General features: G+C 36.7%; 1 protein-coding gene across 1 annotated transcript; it reads right to left on the bottom strand.

The window, feature by feature from the left end:
* Positions 1 to 352: 352 nt before the first annotated feature.
* On the bottom strand, positions 353 to 2,599 carry LOC123854024 (protein SDA1 homolog). The gene is given in 3 exon segments (XM_045888998.3): positions 353 to 573; positions 575 to 1,271; positions 1,273 to 2,599. Coding segments are annotated over 3 exon segments (2,055 nt in total). The 5' UTR covers positions 2,538 to 2,599; the 3' UTR covers positions 353 to 480.
* Between the last annotated feature and the right edge of the window lie 19,052 nt (positions 2,600 to 21,651).

Here is a 21,651-nt window from a genome sequence, read left to right as displayed (position 1 = left end):
AGGAAAAATACTACAGAAAAAATCCCTCATGGACATTCAAGGAAAATTCTTAACACTGCACGCCAAATCCATCAATATATAACAAAGAATAATACATTATGAACATTTATGGTTTAACCCAGGAATGCTAGATTGATATAACATTCAATAATCAGTCAGTTTAATTCAGGATAATAACAGTAATGGAGAAAAATGAGACCATCTCAATAGATACATAAAAGCATTTCACATAATTTAATATATATTTACAATAAAAACTTTCAGCGAACAGAAAATAGAAGGCAACACCATAAACTTGATAAATAGCTATACAAGCTAACATTATTATTATTCTTTTTAAATTGCTACCAAGTTTACTATGTTTTTCACAATATAGTGCTTCAGGACTTTTTAATGTAAATAAATATTTTTGATTAACTAATTTTCAAAATAATGATACAAATTTAGCATTCTTCTTGGAATGGAAAATTTGCTTGGAGATTACTTCATTCTTTTTCTCTTTTTCAAAAGTGCATCTCGTAGTGCCAGCTGCTTTTCTCAGAAGGAGCACTTGTTTTTTGACCGGACATTATGGGCTATATCGCATCACCATAAAGTTCTTCTGTTTTTTCTTCTCTTTATTTGTGGAACTGGAAAATGGGTTCATTTTGGTTTTCTTCCTCACAAATTCTTTTCAATCTGTCTTTCCAGCCATTGCCGTTGCTAGTCTTGTCTCCTTGTCAGACTTTGGCTTCTTATGAAGGCGTTCAATGTCCCGAAGAGAAAGTAACTCACCCCTGGGATCCTCATCACTATCAATTTCAATATATTTCCTCTTTTGGGCTTTCCCTGGGGCAGCGTCGAGTTCTTTCCTCATTTGGGCCATGCGGATTTTCTGGAAGTCTTCCTGAGTTAAAACTTGGCTCGTGCTAATGGCTGCAGCTTTGGGTTTCCGCTCCTCCATGGGCATGCTGTTGAGCTTCTTGGATATTTCTTGCTGTTCTTCATCAGAAGAGCAGTGCACATCAACCCACTCACCATCGGCATCTGCCTCCTCACTGAGATTAGTACTTTCCCACCCATCTTCATCGTTTTCAGCATCCTCTTCTTTTTCAACTTCTAGAATTTCTGCTCCTGGAATGTAATTTTTAGCATCTAATTCTCCATATTCTTGCACTCTTGCTTCTATGGAAGCCCCTGTAGGCTTACCCCGGAATTTCTTCTGCAACATCTTAGGATTCAGTGTTCGGAAGAGTTGAATCAAAGTTCTAGCAGACATCATCACATTCTTACCTGTGTGTTTTATACTGAGCCAGGTCTTGGAGAAGTTCTTCAGTCACGGCTAGAGGACATTGAGCTCTTACCTCTTTTATAGCATTGATTCCTACTGTCATGACCTCCCCAGAGTTCTTGTTGGTGACAAAATTGTTGGCCACAGTCATGAGCACTGACTGAATGATCTCTGGGGGTACTAAGTGATGAGATGCTTGGGCAGCAAACAGAAAGATCTTTGTTACTTCTCTTTGGTGGGGCTGCAGAAACCTTTGCACAAATGGATAGAAGAGAAAAAGCTTGTGAACTCCCACCAATCTCGAGATGAGGTTCATGAGCATCATTTTCACCTCAAACCTCTCCATAGAGCTCTCTAGCTGCTTTAGTAGTTTTTCTGCAAAATCTTGGGGATCATGAATCAAATGAATAGCTGAAAAGTTAAAGACCTCTGATTTCTTCTTCTTTTTTTGTTTCTTGAGCACTTTCATAGCCTTTTCCAACCTTTTCTTGTGTTTGGAGCTTTTCTTCCCTGTGGCATATTGCACTAGCAGGTCTCTTGCTGTTGGTCCTTCATCCTCAGATTCTGAGTCGCTGTCCTGTTTTTCCTCTTCATCTTTCCCAAGGAAAAATATCAAAGCAGCAACTAATATCTTGGTGACCTTAGAGAAACATGCAGTTGTGATCACATTGACAGTTTTGGCATCATTCCAGATGTTTCTTCTGTAGAGTTCAATCATCACATCCAAAGATATCTTGGCTGCAGTTGCATTGCTATCTCTTAACATGGTGTACATGAAATTCTGCAACACTATATTCACTTTATTGTTCTTGTGTTTTGCATTTATATTCTTGATATCAGTGACAATATGTGTGTATAAAGTCTTTCGCAGAAGCTTATCAGGGCAACGCAGAAGCTCAAAGAAGAGTTCTAGCAAACTTGATGGATTGATGAGATTCTTATTTCTCAGCAAGATCAAAGCTTTGCAAAATGTCATTCGAAGATCTGGATCCAAGACAGTGTGATTATAGGAGAGAAGATCTTTCAGCTCTTGAGGAAAATTACTTAAATGTTCTGGATAGCAGTGACCAATCTGTGCCATAAACATCACCAGCTCTGCCAGTTCTTTGCTAGGTTTGTTTGGTTGTAATTTGAAAATCTCCACATTGGATTTGTAGTGATTATACTGCTGTAGAAACTCCTCAACGTAGGCTGGCAGATCCCACTTGATCAGATTCTGTAGCTGCGGCAGGTTGCTGGGCAGCTTGTTATTGTTTCTGTTAGACATGTTGGCTGCTGACTGGCTCTGCAGGGAACAGTTTTAAGAAACCCCACACCACCGGCAACCACCAACCGTGTTGGCTGCGTGTGTTAACATTATTTTTAATGGTGAAATATTGGGTACTTTCCCCCTAAGACCAGAAACAAGGAAAGCAAGCCTGCTCTCATCACTTCTAATCAATATTTTTAGGAGATACTAACCAGCTAAACAAGGTAACAGAAAGGGGGAAAAGGTATCCATTGGAAAGAAAGAAGTTAAACTCTCTTTATTGACAGACAACATGATTTATGTATAACTCTAAGGAATTAGTTCTAATAGCTACTAAATTATATCTACAACCAAAAGATTTCAGTATATAAGATCAATACACAAAAATCAATTGTATTCTATGCTAGTAAACAATGAACAGTTGGAAAATTAAAAAATGGAAAAGTTATCACTTAAAATTGTATTAAAAACATGAAATAATTTGGGATAAATTTTACAAAGTATATATAAGTCCTGTATACTAAAAATTATAAAACTCTGCTAAGTGAAATTAAAGAAGACTAAATAGATGGAGAGATATAGGATAAACAGACTGGAAGACTAAATATTATTTAAATGACAATCCTTCCTAAATTGGTCTATATATTCAATATAGTTTCAATCAAAATCTCAGCAGGACTTTCCAAAGAAATTGATAACTTAATTCTAATACTTATATGGAAATTCAAAGGTCTCAGGGTAGCCAAAACAATTTTGGAAAAAAAAAAAAAAAGCAAAGATAGAGGACCCATACTGCTTTACTTCAATACTTGCATGAAAGAAACATGAAAGCAACAATAATCAAAACATTGTGGTATTTGATGGTGTAAGAATATACATTTAGATGAATGGAACAGACTAGACCCACATACATATGGTTGGTTGGGTTTCAATGTCAATTCAGTGGGGAAAGGATAATCTTTTCATCAAAAGTTCTTGAACAATTGTCTATCAATATCAATAAAGATGAACCTCAACCCTTAACTCATCATATAAACAAAAATTAACTAAAAGTAGATTATAAAACTACTCATAAAATGTAAGCTATAAAACTTCTAGAAGAAAGTATAGCAGAAAATCTTTGCAAACATGGAGTAAACAAAAATTTCTTACATAGGACACAAAACCCACAAACAGTAAAAGAAAAAGTTGGTCAAATGGATTTTAATTAAAATTAAAAGACAAGTTACAGACTGGAAAAGAATACTTATAATACATATATAGGACAAAGGACTTATGTGATGGTTAATTTTGTGTCAACTCGATAGGGCCAAGGAGTACCCAAGTATTCGGTCAAACATTCTGAATGTGTTTGTGAGGGTATTTCTGGATAAGCTGAACATTGATAGACCGAGTAAAGCAGATTCCTGCTCCCCCTCCTACCTGCCAATGTGGGTAAGCTTCATCCATTCAGTTGAAAGCCTGAATAGAACAAAAGGGCTGACCCTACGTTGAGTAAGAGTGAATTTTTCTTGCTTTTGAATTCAAATTGAAACATTGGCTCTTCCTGGACATTAAGCCTGCTGGCCCTCTGACTGGAACTATATCATTGGCTCTCCTAGGTCTCCAGTTTGCCAACTGCAGACCTTGGGACTTGCCAATCTCCATAATTTCATGAGCCAAACATTACAATAGCTAAATAAATATAAATACAAATACAAATATAAGTATAAATACAGACATACCTCATTTTATTGTGCTTTGTTTATTGTGCTTCACAGATAATTGTGTTTTTTACAACTGAAAGTTTGTGGCAATCCTTCATGGAGCAAGTCTATTGGTACCATTTTTTCCAATAGCATTTGCTCATTTTGTGTCTCCATGTCACATTTTTGGTAATTCTCGTAATATTTCAAACTTGTTCATTACTGTTGAATTTGTTATGGTGATCTGTGGTCAGTGATCTTTGATGTTACTGTTGTAATCGTTTTGGGGCACCATGAACGATATAAGATGGAGAACTTAATCAATAAATGTGTGTTCTGACTGCTCCACGGACTGGCAGTTCTCCCATTTCTCTTCTTCTCCATGGCCTCCCTATTCCCTAAGACACAACAGTATTGAAATTGGGCCAAATATAAAAAAGAATGAAATCTTTCCATTTGCAATGATGTGGATGGAGCTGGAGAGTATTATGCTAAAGTGAAAGTCAGAGAAAGACAAATTTAACTCATGATTTTACTCATGTGGAATTTAAGAAACAAAACAAACAAACATTAGAGGGAAAAAAAAGAGAGGAAAACCAAAAAACAGGTTCTTAACCGTAAAGAACAAACTGATGGTTACCAGAGGGGAGGTAGCTGGGGATATGGGTTAAATAGGTGATGGGGATTAAGGAGTGCACTTGTGATGAGCACCAAGTGTTTCATGTATAAGTCATGAATCACTAAATTCTACACCTGAAACTAATATTACACTGTATGTTAACTAACTGAAATTTTTTTTTTTAAAGATTTTATTTATTTATTTGAGACAGAGAGAATGAGAGACAGAGCATGAGAGGGAGGAGGGTCAGAGGGAGAAGCAGACTCCCTGCCGAGCAGGGAGCCCGATGTGGGACTCGATCCCGGGTCTCCAGGATCATGACCTGAGCCGAAGGCAGTCGCTTAACCAACTGAGGCACCCAGGCGCCCCAACTAACTGAAATTTAAATAAAAACTCAGAAGAAAAAAAAGAAATTGGGCCAATTAATAACCCTACAATAGCCATTAAGTGTTCAACTGAAGGAAGAGTCATACATTTCTCTCTCAAAACCAAAAGCTAGAAATGATTAAGTTTAGTGAGGAAGGCCTGCCAAAAGCCAAGACAAGCCAAAAGCTAGGCCTTTTGTGCCAAACAGTCAAGATGTGAAGGCAAAGGGAAAATTCTTGAAAAATTAAAAGTGCTCCTCCAGTGAATACATGAATAAGAAAGTGAAACAACCTTCCTGCTGATATGGAGAAAGTTTTAGTGGTCTGAATAGAAGATCAAACCAGCCGTAACATTCCCTTAAGCCAGAGCCTAATCCAGAGCAAGTCCCTAACTCTCTTCAGTTCTATGAAGGCTGAGAGGTGAGGAAGCTGCAGAAGAAAAGTTGGAAGCTAGCAGAGGTTGGTTCATGGGGTTTAAGGAAAGAAGTCGTCTCTACAGCATAAAAGTACAAGGTAAAGCAGCAAGTGCTGATGGAGAAGCTGCAGCAAGTTATCCAGAAGATCTAGTTAAAATAATTAGAAAAGGTGGCTACACTAAACAGCAGATTTTCAGTGTATAAAAAACAACCTTGGCGCCTGGGTGGCTCAGTTGGTTAAGCGACTGCCTTCGGCTCAGGTCATGATCCTGGAGTCCCTGGATCGAGTCCCGCATCGGGCTCCCTGCTCGGCGGGGAGTCTGCTTCTCCCTCTGACCCTCCCCCCTCTCATGTGCTCTCTCTCTCTCATTCTCTCTCTCTCAAATAAATAAATAAAATCTTTAAAAACAAAACAAAACAAAAACAAAAACAAAAAAACCAACCTTATATTGGAAGAAGATGCCATCTAGGACTTTCATAGCTAGAGAGGAGAAGTCAATGCCTGGCTTCAAAGCTTTAAAAGACAGGCTATCTTGTTAGGGGCTAATGCAACTGGTGACCAAGTTGAAGCCAGTGCTCATTTACCATTCCAAAAATCCTAGGGCCCTTAAGAATTATGCTAACTCTACTCTGCGTGTGCTCTATAAATGGAACAAAGCACAGATGACAGCATATGTGTTTACAACATGGTTTACTGAATAAGCCCACTGTTGATACCTATTGCTCAGAAAAAAAGATTCCTTTCAAAGTATTACTTCTCACTGATAATGCACTTGGTCACCCAAGAGCTCTGATGGAGATGTATAAGATTAATGTTTTCTCATGCCTGCTGACACAACATCCATTCTGCAGTCCATAGATCAAGGAGCAATTTTGACTTTCAAGCCTTAGTATTTAAGAAATACATTTTGTAACGCTATTATTTGCCATAAGATTATGATTCTTCTATTGGATTTTGGCAAAGTAAATCTTCTGTAAAGAATTTACCATTCTTAGAAACAACATTTGTGATTCATGGGAAGAGGTCAAATATCATCACTAACAGGAGTTTGGAAGAAGTTGATTCCAACCTTCATGGATGATTTTGAGGGGTTCAAGACTTCAGTGCAGGAAGTAACTGCAGATGTGGTGGAAAAAGCAAGAGAATTAGAAGTGGAGCCTGAAGATGGGACTGAATTGCTGTAATCTCATGATGAAACTTTAATGGATGAGGAGTTGCCTTTTTTTTTTTTCTTTTTAAGTAGGCTCCATGCCCTGCATGAAGCCCAATATGGGGCTTGAATTCATGACCCTGAGACCAAGACCTGACCTAAAATCAAGACTCAGACACTCAACCAACTGAGCCACCCAGGCACCCCGAGGACTTGCTTCTTATGGATGAGCAAAGAAAGTGGTTTCTCGAGATGGAATCAAATCCTGGTGAAGATGCTGTGAAGATTGTTGAAATGAAAAAAATATCAGAATATTACATAAACTTAGTTGATAAAACAGAAGCAGAATTTGAGAGGACTGACACCAATTTTGAAATAAGTTCTACCATGGGTAAAATGCTATCAAATAGCATCATATGTTACAGAGAAATCATTCATGAAAGGAAGATGAGGCAAACTTCATTGTCTTATTTTAAGAAATTGCCACAACCAACCCATCTTTGAGCAGCCACCACCCTGATCGGTCAGCAGCCATCAATATCGAGGACTAGCCAAAAGATAATAGCTCACTGAAAGCTCAGATGATGGTTAGCAATTTTTAGCAAAAAAGTATTTTTATTTTTATTTTTTAGCAATAAAGTATTTTATTTTTTTAAAGATTTTTATTTATTTATTTGACACAGAGAGAGACAGCAAGAGAGGGAACACAAGCAGGGGGAGTGGGAGAGGGAAAAGCAGGCTTCCTGCTGAGCAGGGAGCCCGATGCAGCACTCTATCCCAGGACCCTGGGATCATGACCTGAGCCAAAGGCAGACGCTTAACAACTGAGCCACCCAGGCGCCCCAGCAATAAAGTATTTTAAAATTAAAGTATATATATCGTGTTTTTAGACATAATGCTGTTGCACACTTTATAGACTATAGTATAATGTAAACATAAATGTTTACATGCACTGGGAAGCCAAAAAAAATCATTCAACTCCATTAATTGCATACTTGCTTTATTGTAATGGTCTGGTCATTAGGAACTGAACCTACAATATCTCTGAGGTATGCCTGTATACCACATTTTATTTCTCCATTCATCCATTAATAGATATTTAGATTACAATAGATATTGTAATGGTCTGGTCATAAGGAACTGAACCTACAATATCTGAGGTATGCCTGTATACCACATTTTATTTCTCCATTCATCCATTAATAGATACTTAGGTTATTTCCATGTGTTGGCTATCATAAATAATAGCAACATGCTGGATCATATGGTAGTTTTATTTTTAATTTTTAGAGGAACCTCCATACTGTTTTCCATAGCAGCTGCACAATTTATATTCCTACCAACATTGAACAAATGTTCCCTTTTCTTTATACCTTCACTAACACCTGTTGTTTCTTGTCTTTTTGATTCTAGCCATTCTAACAGGTGCTAAGTGATATCTCATTGTGATTTCGATTTGCATTTCCCTGATGATGAGTGATGCTGAGCATCTTTTCATTTATCTGTTGGCCATCTGCATGTCTTTTTGGAAAAATGTCTATTCAGACCCTGCTCCCTTAATTTTTGTGAAGGATATAAGCCTCATGTGGTGTGGTTAACACACCACAATATTACACAATATTCAGAATCTGCTTATATGATTACTTTTACCAGTGTGTTGTGTATTTTCATACATTTTCATGTAACTAATTAGCATCCTTTCATATCAGCTTGAAAAAGTCCTTTTAGCATTTCCTGTAAGGCAGGCTGAGTGGCGATAACTCCTTCAGCTTTTGTTTGTTTGGGGAAGTCTTTATCTCACCTTTGTTTCTGAAGGACAACTTTGCCATGTAAAGTATTCTTGGTTGGATATTTCTTTCTTTCAGCACTTTGAATATATTTCCCATTCTCTCCCTACCTGAAAGATTTCTGATGAAAACTCTGCTGATAGCCTTATAAGTAGTTCCCTTATATGAGAATTTTTTTTTCTCTTGCTGCTTTAAAAATTCTCTTTTGCCTTTGATTTTAGACAACTGTATTATAGTATTTCTTAAAGAAAACAATTTTGGATTGAAATTTTGGGGTTGATCTATTAGTTGCATGAAATTGGATATCTAAATCTCTCCCTAGTTTCAAACGTTCTTAGCCATTATTTCTTCAAATAAGCTTTCTGCTCCTTTCTCTTTCTCTTCTCCTTCTGGAATTTCAATGATGCATACATTGTTTCTCTTAATGGGATCCCATAAATCCTGTCTTCATTCCTTTTTATTCTTTTTTCCTTTTTGTTCTCTAACTATATAATTTCAAATATTCTGTTTTTAAGTTCACTGATTCCTTCTTCTGTTTAATACAGTCTGACGTTGAAGCTCTTTAGTAAATTCTTGAGTTCAGTTATTGTATTCTTCAGCCCCCAAATTTGTTTCTTTTTTATGTTTTCTCTCAGTGAAACTTCTCATTTTGTTTTTGTATTATTTTCCTGATTTTGTTGAATTGTTTATGTGTGTCCTTTTGTAGATCTCTGAGCACTCCCAGAACTATTTTTTTCATGGATAGCTATATAATTGCTAATCTTTGTGAGAGGAGAGAGACTAGGGTCTCCTACTCCACCATCTTGGTGACATCACTTCTCCAAGTCACCTTTCAAATAACACTATACCACTTCATGGGTAGTGTGAGTATCTTATAACATAATAATCCTATTTCTTTCCTCCTGTCCTCTGTATCTTTGATGTCATTCCTTTCATTTATATATAAACATACATAAACATGTATATGTTGGCTGATACACACACACACACACACACACACATATGTAAGCACCCACAACTGAATACATTGTTGTTATTATTTTAAACAGTTATCTGTTAGAGCAATTAAGAATAAAACAGAAGTTTTTATTTTACCTTCCCTTATTCCTTCTTCAATGCTCTTCCTTTAAACAGATCCAAGTTTCTAACCTATATTATTTTCTCTTTCTAAAGAATTTCTTTTACTATTTTTTGAAAGACAGGTCTACTGGCAACAAATTCTCTCAATTTTTGTCTAAGAAAGTCTTTATTTCTCCTTCTCTTTTGAAGGATAATTTCACAGGGTGTTGTTTGTTGGGGTTTTTTTTTTCCTCTTTCAACATTTTATTTCTCTACATTTTCTTCTTTGCATGGTCTCTAAGAAGTCTGATGTGATTATTATCTTTGTTCCACTATAGGCAGGGAGCTATTTTCCTTTGGCTTCTTTCAGGATTTTTTTTTATCTTGGATTTTCTATAATTTGAAAATGATATGCCTAGGTCTACTTTTTCTTGGCATTAAGCTGCTTAGAGTCTTCTGAGCTCTCTGGATATGTGGTTTAGTGTCTGACTTTAATATGGGGCAAATTCTCAGTCATTATTGCTTCAAATATTTCTTTAGCTCCTTTCTTTTTTTCTTTTCCTTCTGGTACTCCTATTATACATGTTACAACTTTTGTAATTGTCCTTGTTCCTTGGATATTCTGTCCTGTTTTTGTTTTGTTTTCAGTCTTTTTTCTCTTTGCTTTCAGTTTTCTGCTTTTTTTTTTTTTAGTCTTTGTTCTCTTTGCTTTTCAGTTTCATTTTTCAGCTAAGAGATTCTTTTTTCTGCAATGCTCAATGTAGTAATAAACCTTCCAAAGGCATTCTTCATTTCTGTTGCAATGTTTTTCATTGCTACCATTACTTTTTGGTCCTTTCTTAAGATTTTCATCTCTGCCTACATTACCCATCTGTTACTGCATGCTGTCTACTTTATTCATTAGAGCCCTTAGCATATTAATCGTGGTTATTTTAAATTCCTTGTCTGATAATTCCAACTCACCTGCCATTACTGGTTCTGATGCCTCCTTTGTCTCTTCAAATTGTATTTTTTGTCTTTTAGTATACTTTGCAATTTTTTTTGATTGCCTGACATGATATACTGGATAAAAAGAACTGCTATAAACAGGCCTTCAGTAATACAGTGCTAAGGGGGGTGGGTAGGGGAAGCATTCTATAGTCTTACGGTTAGGTCTCAATCTTTTAGTGAGACTATGCCTCTGGATTGTAAACTTCACAAGTGTTTCTTAGTTTTTCCTATCCCCTTAGGTGGGACAGGACCTCTAAAGTGAGCTGGAGCTTAGTATTTCCCTTCTCCCACATGTCAGAAGATGTACATTCTCTACAAGATGGCAATTCAATTGGTAGGTATCTGGCAAAGAGAAACTCTCAAGTGCACATGGACACAAGGAACTTCCTACAAGGATATACATGGCAAAATATTTCTGTAATAGCAAAATACGATGACAACAGTAACAACAACAAATAATACCCAAACAAAACAATAGAAATCCATAAAAAATAGATGGTAAAACAGGCATAAAATTACTTTGTATAAAGGAGTCAAGATATTTATAAGTAAGGGCTATATATAACTACATGGGTAAATTTTATAGCCCCAAAAGAGCAAGTTGCACAAATAACATCAAAACAACTTCTGTAAATATTAAACACACCCTAAACAACACCAACTACACAGATGGAAAAAGTGTGAAAACACAGACAGGAAACAAAAACTACACTTTAAGGTAATGGTTACCTCTCTGGAGGAAGAATTTAGAGAATGCCATTGAGGGGGAATGCAAAAGAAGCTTCTGACCCAAAAATATTTAATTTCTTTAAAAAAGAAAATGAACTGAAGCAAGCATGACAAAATGTTAACATTGAATGTATCTGGGTAGGGGATAGATGGGTAATTTTTATATTATTATCTATATTGCTTTTGCACATTAGAAGCAGTGCATAGAAAGACAAGAGAAGTCACATCATCCTTGCTCTCGAAGTGTGTCAGTTATGGACTATACTACGAGGTGCTGTAAATGTCAAAGTGGAGTCTATTTTATTGAAAATTCCCCAAAATCTTGGCCTTGGGGTTATGTTTTCAAGGAAGGTCTTGTGGGATGACAACTATCAGAACACATTTGAGAAGCACTGCCTTATTAGATGGCAGATACCATCAGGAAACATTAAATGTCATTATTAGTCACAACACACAAATGAAGACACAGATGTAAGCTTCTAAAGTTGGGACTGTCATATCCATCCTTGAGGCTTCCCCTTTACCCACTTTCTCCTCGCTTGATGGTTGAAATCAGGCAATTTAGATCTGTAAGTAGTTCAAAGTCAGGAGTGTCAGGGATCCTCAATATCACCACTAATGTCAGAGGTTCATTAGAAGGACTTATGCAAAAAAACTCATAGAACTCAGTATATAGTTGTACTCAGGACTAAGATTTATCACAGCAGTGCAATAAGGATACAGGGCCAGAACCTAAAGGGAAAAGACACAGGTGGAGTCTGGAGGAATCCATGTGCAGGCCTTCTTATGCTCTCTGCCTCCCATGAAGGCTCACACAGAGCATCCTCTTCCCCTCAAAAATGAAAATGCAGCAACATGTGTGATGTTTCTGCCCAGGGAAGCCCTGTGAGACTCATTTTAGGATTTTTACTGGAGGCTTGTCACAAAGGCACTCTCTGCCTATCAAGTAGCAAAAGTCCAGACTTGCAGAAGGAAGAGAGGTACTCAGAATAAAACATATTGTGCAAACAGTCTAAGCATAACAGACATCTTTGTCAATTAGGGAGTGTTAAGAACTCTCCTGATTCTGGCTCAAGGCAAGACTGAAGCAGTAACAGTATCTGTTGAAGAATTTATCTACACTAAAACTCAGCAGACAGTCTTCTTATACAGTATTTATAACAATAAATACGCTCATATAAATCCATGCTTTCCTTGGATAGTTCTTAGTTTTCAATGTTTAATTTTACTTGACATAATTCAAAGAACCAGGGCCAAGGATAAGAAAAGACTTTTTGGTTATTTTTCTAGATGGAAACAGAAACATATTAGAGAACTTCAGGAACAACTAATGTATTTCAGTCACAGAGCCCAAATATGATTACATTTGTTCATCCTAAAATTTCACATTTTAGTGAGTAGATTTCTTTATTTAATTTTAATTTTAAGACTTTCCAAATTAAACTTTACATACTATCTTCTTAAAAGGAAAATTCAGCATTGTTAAAATTCAACTTTATTTTTCTTCTTTCAGTTGTAGATTAAATTTCAAACAAATTGGCTTTCTTGCTTCTAGGGTTGTCTTTCTACCACTTTATTAAAAAATAAAAATTGTTGTTTATTTCAATGTTGTATATTATACTAATCACAAAGATATTGATAGGGGAATATAATGAATTATTAAGTACTGACTTGATAGAAGGAAAATTACCTTTAAGTTATACCATAATCCCAAGAGATTATAAAAAATGAAACCATAAAAATCTAGAGGTAGCTCTTCTTTTCCTCTTCCTTTTCCTTTCTTTTCCAGAACAACTCAGTCATAAAGCCATTAGGCAGAGACAACCAGGAGAGGCATTTGCGCCAGGATAGGGAAAGCCATGGTGGCTCAGAGTGAGGTAAGATAAGCATCTGCATAGGAGGAAGGTCTACTATGGGTGATGGAGATTAAACAGGGTGAACAGGGTGCCCAGACATGAGGGTGGACTGGCTCAGGGTGTCAGAGACTGGGTAGGATGAAAAGGGAGTCCACATAGTGGCATCCAGCTGCAGCAGCCCTGTAGTCCCAGTGGGGTGAGGAAGTAGTTGTAAAAGAGGTGCTGGTGATGGCAAAGGGAAATTCGTGCATATAAGGAAATGATCAAATGAGTGAAAGTATTAAGGATAATGAGATCCAGGAAGAAAATGAGATGAACATTGTAGTGATGGATTGAAATTGGAGATGTCAGTGTGAAGTAATGGTTTTCAGTATTATAGATGTACATGGATAGAAACACAGATATAAATGTTTATGTGTATATACGTGTGTGTATGTATCTGTGTGTATGTGTGTGTACAAATATTGCCTACCTCTGTCCCAACAGAGGGAATGAGAGCAGCAATACCATAATACTAATAATTGCATGAAGCATGCAGATCTTGGTTTCCAAATACTATTCTCCCCTAAGGGAATCAGGGTTTCTTGGAGAAATGGCTGATTCTAAAACTGGGAAAGAGAAAGTACAAATGAGCTTGGGACATCTTATCATAGCATTAATAACTACTCAAAGAACGATGGATGACATGTCAAAAGGACAGAGAAGCCCACTTATAGGGACTCAAGCCTCAAAGTACCTCGCTAAGAAATACAATTCCTATCTTTTGCCTAATTTTCTATCAGGTTGTATATGAGTTTATCATACAGTTTTTTCAGATTCTTTACCTACTCTGTAAACTAATCCTTTCTGGGATATATGTGTGGAAAATGTATTTCTTCATTTGTGGCTTATCTGGCCATTTGTCTTTTGGTTTTTTTTTTAATTTTTATTTAAATTCCCATTAGTTAACATACAATGTAATATTAGTTTCAGGTGTACAATATAGTGGTATGTGTGGAAAACGTCTTTTCCTCATTTGTGGCTTATCTGGTCACTGTCTTTAAGGTATTTTTGATAAACAGTCATTATTAATTTTAATAGAGCTGAATTTGTCAATTTTTTCCTTTATGGTATGTGCTTTGTGGGCCTTGTTTTATAATGTTTTTCTACTCCACATTATAAAGATTGTGGGCTATATTGTCTTCAAAAGATTAAAAGCTTTACCTTTTACAATTGGTCTTTAATCCACATACTGTGTTTGTTTATGTATGGAGTGATACAGAGAGACAATTCCTTTATTTGCCTAAGGGTAACCAATCATCCTGTCACCATTTACTATCCTAAGGAATAGTCATTTCTTTTCCCACCTGAGTATTCTAACCCAACACCAGTACCACACTGCCATAATTCCTATAACCTTATGATAAATCTTAATATCTGGTAAAGAAAAAAAGAACTCTCCTGAAACCTCAACCCCCAGACACTAGCCAAGGGCCAAGTTTAAAAGCAGGCCTTCCTAAGGATACCAGTCTCAGATCTACTATGTTACCTCTTCTCTGCAGAGGACAATTGGCAGAGACCTCAGATAATGGAATCAGGTATTAAACAATCCGATGGGAGAGAATGATGAGGTGAAGCCAACAAGCTGAAACCTACTAGGGAAAATGAGAGCTTTGCATTAAAGTCCATAAGACTGATTACTAGAGAAGACCCAGCTTGACAGCAATTAATGTGAAAAAAACCCACAAAAGTTTGCTCCTTAATATGAATTAATAGTGTTAACTGAGCCACTGGAAAAACTAATGGAATCTTATTATAAATTAATGGGAGTGTCATGTCCAAATTAATGGACAGAGAACTCCCATGGTATTTTGAAATGATCAGACATCATTTGGAAAATGAGTACATTTCTAAGGTTCTTATTATAATACAAATATGAATAAATAAGAGCAGTACAGTGGGTAGTGTGGGTCGCTAGGGTGACACTGATATGTGAGCAGTCTTAACATTTTTGAAATGAGGTTTTGAAAATTTTTAAATGAGTCATAGTTATTTTCTTTTGCTCCATTTGGCAGAATTGAGAACAATAGTGGCAACTTTAGGGAAGCAGATGCAGTGACAATATAAAAAGGAATTAGAAGAGCCCAACTCTGGAATTAGTCGACTCAGGCAAGAATGTGTTTCCCAATAATGGAAGCATTCGGATAGCTGAAGGAACATGTATCTCTGTACTGGATAAGACACTGAACTGGAAGACCTATAGAGTCTCTTTCCACTCTAAAATTCTTGACCCTATGGTTTTATTGATTTAGACATTTTTCACTGTGCCTATGGCTTAGATGCTGCTGAACTGAAAGCCAAAGTAAAAGCAAGCATGATCTTTGCCCAGTGTCTCTGAATTTGACTCTGAGTGTTGCAGCAAGAACCATGGGTACACTCACAAGCACTGAGGGCTCATTTCATAACATTTCCTCATAGACACAAGGCCCTAAATATGGAGACAAAAATGTCATTGGCAATATTCAAGCTTAAAATTTCTACCTATAGAATTTTTTTTTTTTTTTTAAAGAGAGAGAGCTCACGAGCGGTGGTGGGGGGAGGGGAGAGGTAGAGTGAAAGGGAGAGAGAGAGGATCTTAAGTAGGCTCCAGGCCCCTAGTGCAGAGCCCAACACAGGACTCAATCCCATGATCCTGAGCCAAAATCAAGAGTCAGATGCTTAACTGAATGAGCCACCCAGGTACCCCTTCACCTATAGAATTAATCTTCAAGGATTATATGACAAACATCAAAACACTACTTCAATGAGGGAACCTATTAGATTCTAGATATGATTTCAATAAACATCAGGAAATGCCATAGTACCAACTGGCCAGAATCCCTCACATTTCACCATTAAAAATTAATTTTTCTGTATCTTAAAAATATGTTGATTTTCATAAAACCCCTACTAAAAAGAAACATCCAGGACTTCCAGGGAAGACAGTGGAGTAGGAGGATCCTAGGCTCACCTCGTTCCATGGTTACACCTAGATAACATCCATATCAGAGTAAATAAATCAGAAAATGACCCAAAGACTGGCAGAATAGACTTTCCACAGCTAAATGTAAAGAAGTGGCCACACAGAAGAGGGTAGGAAGGTCAGAAGAAGAGACATGGTCAAGAGCCAAACTTGTGGGACTATCGGTGGGAGGGAGGGAAACCACAGGTGCAGAGAGGAGAGAGGCAATCCCACACCAGGGGACCTAAACTGGAAAGACAAATGCCCATAATATTTGGCTTTGAAAACCAGAGGGGCCTAATTTTGTGAGTTCCTATAATCAGTGGAGCTTAATAGCAGAAACTTTAAAAATCAGTGGCTGTGCTCTGGGAGAACCAGAGGGCAACAGGAAAGACATTCTATGATCATGGATTTGGAGAACAAGTATTGTCAAAGTATCCTTGCTAGCCACAGCAATCTACAGATTTAATGCAATCCCTATCAAAATACCAATAGCATTTTTCACAGAACTAGAACAAACAATACTAAAATTTGTATGGAACCACAAAATAGCCAAAGAAATCTTGAAAAGGAAGAACAAAACTGGAGGTATCACAATACCAAATTTCAAGATATACTACAAAGGTGTAGCCATCAAAACAGTATGGTACTGGCACAAAAACAGATGCATAAATCAATGAAACAGAATAAAGAGCCCAGAAATACACCCATGATTATATGGTCAATTAATCTTCAGCAAAGGAAGCAAGAATAAGCAATGGGAAAAAGTCTCTTAAGCTAATGGTGTTGGGAAAACTGGACAGCTACATGCAAAAGAACGAAACTCTACCACTTTCTTACACTATATGGGAAAGTAAACTAAAAAATGGATTAAAGACCTAAATATGAGACCTGAAACCATAAAAATTGTAGAAGAGAGTACAGGGAGTAATTTCTGACATCAGTGGTAGTAACATTTTTCAAGATAGGTCTCCTGAGGCAAGGGAAATAAAAACAAAAATAAACTATTTGACTACATTAAAATAAAAAGCTTCTGCATAGCAAAGGAAACAATCAACAAGACTAAAAGGTAATCTACTGAATGGGAGAAGATATTTGCAAATGATATATATGATAAAGGATTAGTATCCAGAATATACAAAGACGTGATACAACTCAACACTAAGAAAACAAATAATCCAATTAAAAATGGGCAGAAGACATGAAAAGACATTTTTCCAAAGAAGACACCTAGATGGCCAACAGACACATGAAAAGATGCTCAACATCACTTATCATCAGGGAAATGCAAATCAAAACCACAATGAAACATTACCTCACACCTGCTAGAATGGCTAAAATAAAAAACATAAGAAATAACTAGTGTTGGTGAGGATGTGGAAAAAAAGGAACCCTCTTGCACTGCTAGTGGGAATGCAAACTGGTACAGATACTATGGAAAACAGTATGGAGGTTCCTTAAAAAATTAAAAATAGAATTAAATACTGGGAATTTATACAAATAATATGAAAACACTAATTCAAAAAGATATATGCACCCCTATGTTTATTGAAGCATTATTTACAATAGCCAAATTATGGAAGCAACCCAAGTGTTCATCAATAGATGAATGGATAAAGAAGATATGGAGTGTGTGTGGAATATTACTCAGCCATAAAAAGAATGAACTCTTACCATTTGCAACAACATTGATAGATCTAGAGGGTATAATGCTAAGTGAAACGTCAGAGAAAGACAAGCACCATATGGTTTCACTCATATGTGGAATTCAAGAAATAAAAAAAATGAACAAAGAAAAAAAACAAAAAAAACCAACCCAGAATTTTTACATAAACATAGAGAATAAACTGATGGTTACCAGAGGGTAGGTTGGTGGCGAGGACGGTGAAACAGGTGAAGGGGTTTAAAAAAATAAATAAATAAAATAAATGTCTGTATAGTGGCCCATTGTATGATATATTACAATCTATTTACCAAGCCTGTATTATTTGACACTTAATTCTATATATTAACACATGAAATTTGGCCTATCCCAAAAATGAAGGTTACATAGATAACGTTTGTGTTTTGTTTCATGCTTTGTTTTATCTCAGAGACATTAGTGGTAAATTTTCAGTTAAAGGAGGACATAATTTTTAAAGCCAGTAATCCCAGGCAAAGAGCATATGACTCTCCAGAATATCTCATCAGGTCCACTTCTGTTTAGTCTAGTTTAATGAAAGGGCTTAGAAAATTGATTCAAGTGACTGACTAGTGGAAATAAGCTTAGGAAATGTTAAGCATCTATGATTTCTTCATTTAAACTAAAGCCTTGGTTGGACTCCAGAAGGAAAGCAAGTCATCTTTTGAAATGTAGCTGATGTAAAGAAGTAAAGAAATGTTATAATAAAATACCTGCATTTGTTGGCCTTAGTTGAGCTCAAAGGATCAAGCAATTGACCCATGTAAGTGGGACAGAGATCCCATTGTCTTTACTAGTACCAGCAGAGACACGTGTTGTAACCATGGTTTTCACATTTAATAAGGTAGTGTAGAAAAAAATTAGCTTTCCAGGGTTCTCTAAACTTTTTGTCTCATGTAAAAAAAATACCGAGTTGCATAAGAAAATACTGAGTTTGTATCAGTAAGAAAAAAATTAGTTATATCCCCATCATGTATATGTACATTTTATTTATATTCTTAACTCCTTTGACTTATTCAAACTACTTCCTTGAAACAACTAAAACCCTAGTCACTACCAGCTCTCTACCTATTCCACAGCTGTGCCCTGCTAATGCATTTGGCTGGAATAAAACCCACAGCTATGCAGATGGGTTTCTGTTTAAATTCAAGTTGCAAACCTCATGTAGGCCCTTAATGCAGCTGGGCCATTAGACTCTTCTTCCCTAATCTAGTCATTCCCCTTCAAGTGTATCTCAAACCTTAGTGTGAGATCACCTGGGCATCTTGATAAATACATTTTTTGATCTTACCATGTAGCATGAGAGCGTGTGTTTCTAACAAGCTTCCAGGTAAGGTACAACACTGGTGACCTTTGAATAGCCAGGTTCTAGATGACTATTTTGTACCATAATATCTCTCTTCAAACTTCTTTTTTTTTTTTTAAGATTTTATTTATTCATGAGAGACAGAGAGAGAGAGAGAGAGAGAGAGGCAGAGGGAGAAGCAGGCTCCCAAGGAGCAGGGAGCCCGATGCGGGACTCGATCCCAGGACACTGGGATCATGACCTGAGCCGAAGGCAGACGCTTAAACATCTGAGCCACACAGGCGCCCTCTCTTCAAACTTCTAACACCTCCTCCCCTACTTCCAGCTAGTGGCTTGTTTTCCACTGTACTGAAAGTCATAGGGATCAGAAGAGGATTTCACAGACTCCACTACCTTATCTACTCACCTGCCAGCATCTGGACCTTCTCACCTGTTAGGCATCTCAAATATAACTTGCTTAAAAATGAACTTCCTTATTTTTTAATTTTATTTTCAAAAATATTTATTTATTTTATGTCATTTTCTTGTGGTATGAACTCTTTTTTTTTAAGATTTTATTTATTTATTTGAGAGAGAGAATGAGAGAGAGCATGAGAGAGAGGAAGGTCAGAGGGAGAAGCAGACTCCCTGCCGAGCAGGGAGCCCGATGCGGGACTCGATCCAGGGACTCCAGGATCATGACCTGAGCCGAAGGCAGTCGCTTAACCAACTGAGCCACCCAGGCGCCCCGTGGTATGAACTCTTAACATGAGACCTACCCTCTTTTTATTTTTTTTAAGATTTTATTTATTTATGAGAGAGAGGGAGAGAGGGAGTGGGTGTGCGAAAGAGTGAGAGAGAGCATGAGCAGGGGGAGTGGGAGAGGGAGAAGCAGGCTCTGCACTGAGCAGGGAGCCCGATGCGGGGACTCAATCCTGGGACTCCAGGATCATGACCTAAGCCAAAGGCAGAGGCTCAACCAACTGAGCCACCCAGGCGCCCCTGAGACCTACCCTCTTAATAGATTTTTAAGTGTACAATGCAATACTGTTATCTATATGCACAATGCTGTACAGCATATCTCTAGAAATTATTCATCTTGCATAACTGAAATTTTATACCCATTAATTGCCAACTCTCCATTTTCCCCTCCTCCTAGCCCCTAGCAACTGTCATTCTATTCTTTGATTCTAAAAGTTTTACCATTTTAGATACCCTATACAAGTAAAATAATGCAGTAGATGTCCTCCTATGCCTGGCTTATTTTACATAGCATAATGTCCTCAAGGTTTATCCCTGTTGTCCAATATTGCTGGATTTCCTACTTTTTCAGGCTGAATAGTATTCTTTGGTAGGTATGTAACACATTTCTAAAAATACCTTCATCTGTAGATGGACATTTATGTTTTTTCTAGATCTTCATTACTGTGAATAGTTCTATAAAGAACATAAAAATGCTAATATCTTCTCCAGTTCCTGATTTCAATTCTTTTGAATAAATACACAGAATTTGGATTGCTATATCATATGGTAGTTCTATTTTGAATGTTTTGAGGAACCTCCATATTATTTTCCATAGAAGCTGCACCACTTTCCATTCCCACCAAGTATATAAGGGTTGCAATTTATCCACGTCCTTGTCAACATTGTAGTCTTTTAAAAAAAATTTAATTATCACTGATGATTAGTGACATTGAGCATTTTTTCATACTATTGGCTATTTGTATATATTAATTGGGGAAATGTCTATTCAAATCTTCCCATTTTAATTAAATTTAATTCCCATCTTGAATTGTAGGAGTTCCATACATATTTGGGAATAACTGCTTACCTGATATATGGTTTGCAAATGTTTTCTCCCATTCTGCAGGTTACCTATTCATTCTGTTGATTGTTTCTTTTGCTGTGTGGGGTTTTCAGTTTGATATAGTCCCACTTGTCTATCTTTGCTTTTGTTGCTTATGCTTTTGTTGTTACATCCATGAATTTGTTGCTGAATTTGTTGCCAAGAGCAAGGCCATAAAGCTTTTCCCCTATCTTTTCTTCTAGTTTTACAGTTTTGGAAATAGACAACCTGAACAGATCTATACCTGGTGGGAAGGTTGAAACAGTAATCAAAAATCTCTAAAGAAAGAAAAGCCCAGGGCTGGAGGGCTTTGCTGATAAATTCTACCACACAGACAAAGAAGGTATAACACCAATTCTTATCAATTGCTTCCAACGAATTGCAGATGATAGAACATGTCTAAAGTCATTTTACAAGGCTAGCATTACCCTGATAAATCCAGAAAAAGATGCCAGAACAAAGAAAAACTATAGACTAATATCCTTGATGTATATGGATGTAAAAATCATGAACAAAATACTAGCAAACTGAATTTAATAGCATATTAAAAGGATCATACACCATGAACAAGTGGGATTTTGTTATGGCAGTCCTTAGAAACAAATACACTTCCAGTTTTGCTTGTCCACAACATCTATTTAACCTCTTCATGATTATGTAAAACATCTGAAGGTATTCTGTAT

Source organism: Mirounga angustirostris, unplaced genomic scaffold, assembly GCF_029215605.1.
Source record: "Mirounga angustirostris isolate CCGP_5_RB_7025 unplaced genomic scaffold, mMirAng1.0.hap1 SCAF_11, whole genome shotgun sequence".
Lineage (NCBI taxonomy): Eukaryota > Metazoa > Chordata > Mammalia > Carnivora > Phocidae > Mirounga > Mirounga angustirostris.
Note: the sequence above shows the minus strand (reverse complement) of the source record. Positions and strands in the feature narration are given on the sequence as shown.